Source organism: Arachis duranensis, chromosome 10 (genome assembly GCF_000817695.3).
Source record: "Arachis duranensis cultivar V14167 chromosome 10, aradu.V14167.gnm2.J7QH, whole genome shotgun sequence".
NCBI classification, from domain to species: domain Eukaryota; kingdom Viridiplantae; phylum Streptophyta; class Magnoliopsida; order Fabales; family Fabaceae; genus Arachis; species Arachis duranensis.
Window position 1 is genome coordinate 5,435,526 of NC_029781.3, and position 2,717 is coordinate 5,438,242.

General features: G+C 36.4%; 1 protein-coding gene across 1 annotated transcript; it reads left to right on the forward strand.

Moving 5' to 3' along the window:
- Positions 1-50: 50 nt before the first annotated feature.
- On the forward strand, positions 51-980 carry LOC107468722 (peptidyl-prolyl cis-trans isomerase FKBP12; the record flags this gene model as incomplete). The annotated part of the gene is given in 4 exon segments (XM_016088068.3): positions 51-217; positions 383-416; positions 500-614; positions 694-980. Coding segments are annotated over 4 exon segments (339 nt in total). The 3' UTR covers positions 796-980.
- Positions 981-2,717: the final 1,737 nt, after the last annotated feature.

The following is a 2,717-nucleotide window of genomic DNA, read 5'->3' on the forward strand; positions in this document are numbered from 1 at the left end:
CTGTAAATGGAAGGGTTATAAAAGGAGCTGAAGTGAAGTAGTAAGCTAAGAGTAGAGAGCGGTGGAAGAGTCTAGGCGCTTTAGTTGCAGGCTACGTCGAGAATCAGTGAATCAGAATCAGTCGCAGAAATGGGAGTGGAGAAGCAATTGGTGAGGCCCGGCACCGGTCCCAAGCCTGTTCCCGGTCAGAACGTCACCGTTCACTGCACTGGCTATGGTCACTTTCTTGCCCCCTTTCTCAAACCCTAACTACATATTTTTTCCTCATTTCTTTTCTTCGATGTCGGTTTTCTGTAATGATTTACATTTCACTTTCAATTCCGCTCTCCGATGATTATTTCTACTAAATTTGAATTACTTATACATATTCTGCGCTGAGCAGGGAAAAATGGTGACCTCTCCCAGAAATTTTGGAGGTTAGCTTATCTTACCTTACATAGCACTATTGAGATGTAATTAAGTATAATAAAGTGATTAATTATGATTAGTTTTGTTATAGCACAAAGGATCCAGGGCAGCAACCTTTTAGTTTCAAGATAGGGCAGGGATCTGTTATTAAGGGATGGGATGAAGGTGTTCTTGGCATGCAAGTCGGTGAAGTGGCTCGTCTCCGGGTGCGTCATGCTTTCAATTTTCTTGTATGTTTGTTGAGTTTAGATGATTGAATTTGAAGATAGTGTTTTGGTTTTGCAGTGCTCCCCTGATTATGCTTACGGTGCTGGTGGCTTCCCTGCCTGGGGGATACAGCCCAACTCTGTTTTGGAGTTCGAAATTGAAGTCCTCAGTGCCCAGTGAAGTGAACACAATACACATACTATTGCTCTTTTCATTCTAATAAATAAGGACTCGTATTGGTGTTAGTTTTAGTGTTAGTATCGTATCATGTATTGTGTATGCTTGAGTACTTTGGCTGAATCATGAATAACTTCCGAATGGTCTTTGATGATATAATATCGGTTAAATTACACCGTTAGTCCCTACACTTTTAGTGAAATTGCAAATTGGTCCTTATAGGTTAAAAGTTTGTAATTGGCTCCCTGAAAAAAATTAAAATTTGTAATTGGACTCCTACTGTTCAAACACCGTTTGATTTAACGGAATATTTCTCAGTATATTCGCTATTTTAAACATGTAAGTTGTATGTGTTTAACAGTAAGGACCAATTTGCAATTTTAGTAAAAGTATAGGGATTAACACTATTAATTTGCAATTTTAGTAAAAATATAGGGACCAACACTATAATTTAACTATTTAAAAATGATAAAAAAAATCCCTAACCCACCCCATCCCCTCCTCAACCCTCTCACTGTCACTTCTCCACTTTCCAAAACAGAGGAAAAATCCCTAACCCATCCCACCCCCTCCCCAGCGTCATGAATTGAAGGAATACGTTGCTCCTCAACACTCTCTTCTTCCTCTTCATCCTCAACTCCATTTCTCTCTTCCTATACTTCCTCACATACTCTTCCAATTCTTTACACTCCAATGCCAACCTTCACAATCAAGTTCCTCTCTTAAGATCACAACAACAACAACAATCGCACCATCACTCTTCAAAGCCATGGCTAATTCTCCCTTCTTACCCGCTCCAGTGAAGGCTACTTCAGGAACGGCTTCGGTGGGAACTCATTGGCGGTGAACACATGGCAGATAACGTTGCTGCGGGGAGCGGCGCCACCGTGGTAGGGGGAACTCCTCCCAGTCAAAGGCTTCTATGACGTTGTTGAAGTCAGAGGGATTTTGGATCGGGAATTCCCTTAACACCACGACCTCTTTCCCAAATTAGAGAATCCAGGTACTCTCTATTGTCCTTGATAGACTCCGTAAGTGACACCATCATTGCTGCAGGAGGAGCCACCAAACCTAACTCCATCGTAAACCTCATTTTGTTGAAATTTGGATCTGCATGAATGCCTCTGATGCCACCATTCTCGATTGATCTCACTGTTAACTCTAAAATGGTTACTATTGAAGAGAAAATGATAAACTATATAATATATATTTTATCAAGTAACGAATTTGAATAATAATACAAGAGAGAATAATTTTGCTTGTGATGAGGTGAAGTCTTTGATTATTGCTAATTTAAATATAATTGGGTTGAGTTGAATTGAGTTTAGACATGATTCATGATTCAACGATTCTGGGATTGTTGTTGTTGAAGCCCTATTGTTGTTGTTAAAAAAGGACAGAAAAATTCTGAAGAGAGGAGGAGGAAAAAAAAAAGGAGAAAAGAAGAAGATGAGGATATTATGGTAAATGTGTATTTTTTTGACAGTAAATGTTGTTAAGGATCTAATTACAAAATTTAATTTTGTTTAGGGACTCAATTACAAATTTTTAAAGTGTAGGGACTAATTTACAATTTCAGTGAAAATATAGGGACTAACTGTGTAATTTAACCTATAATATCTACTTAATATACTAACGTTGGGTTTTTCTTCAACTACTAAAGGTGACGTGTCGATCTCTCATGCTTCCGTTTTCCCTCCAAAACGAATAAATTTTTTTTTCTATTCTAAATTATTTTATTGTAATTATATTATAATTAATACTAAATGAATAATATATAATTATACTAATTTAGCAACATATCTTCATTATAATTATATCAAATCAATATTTAATGCACTATTAAACTATTTATCAATTATCAATTAAAAATACTTTTAATAATTTTAATGATAATAATAATATCAATAATAATAATAATAAAT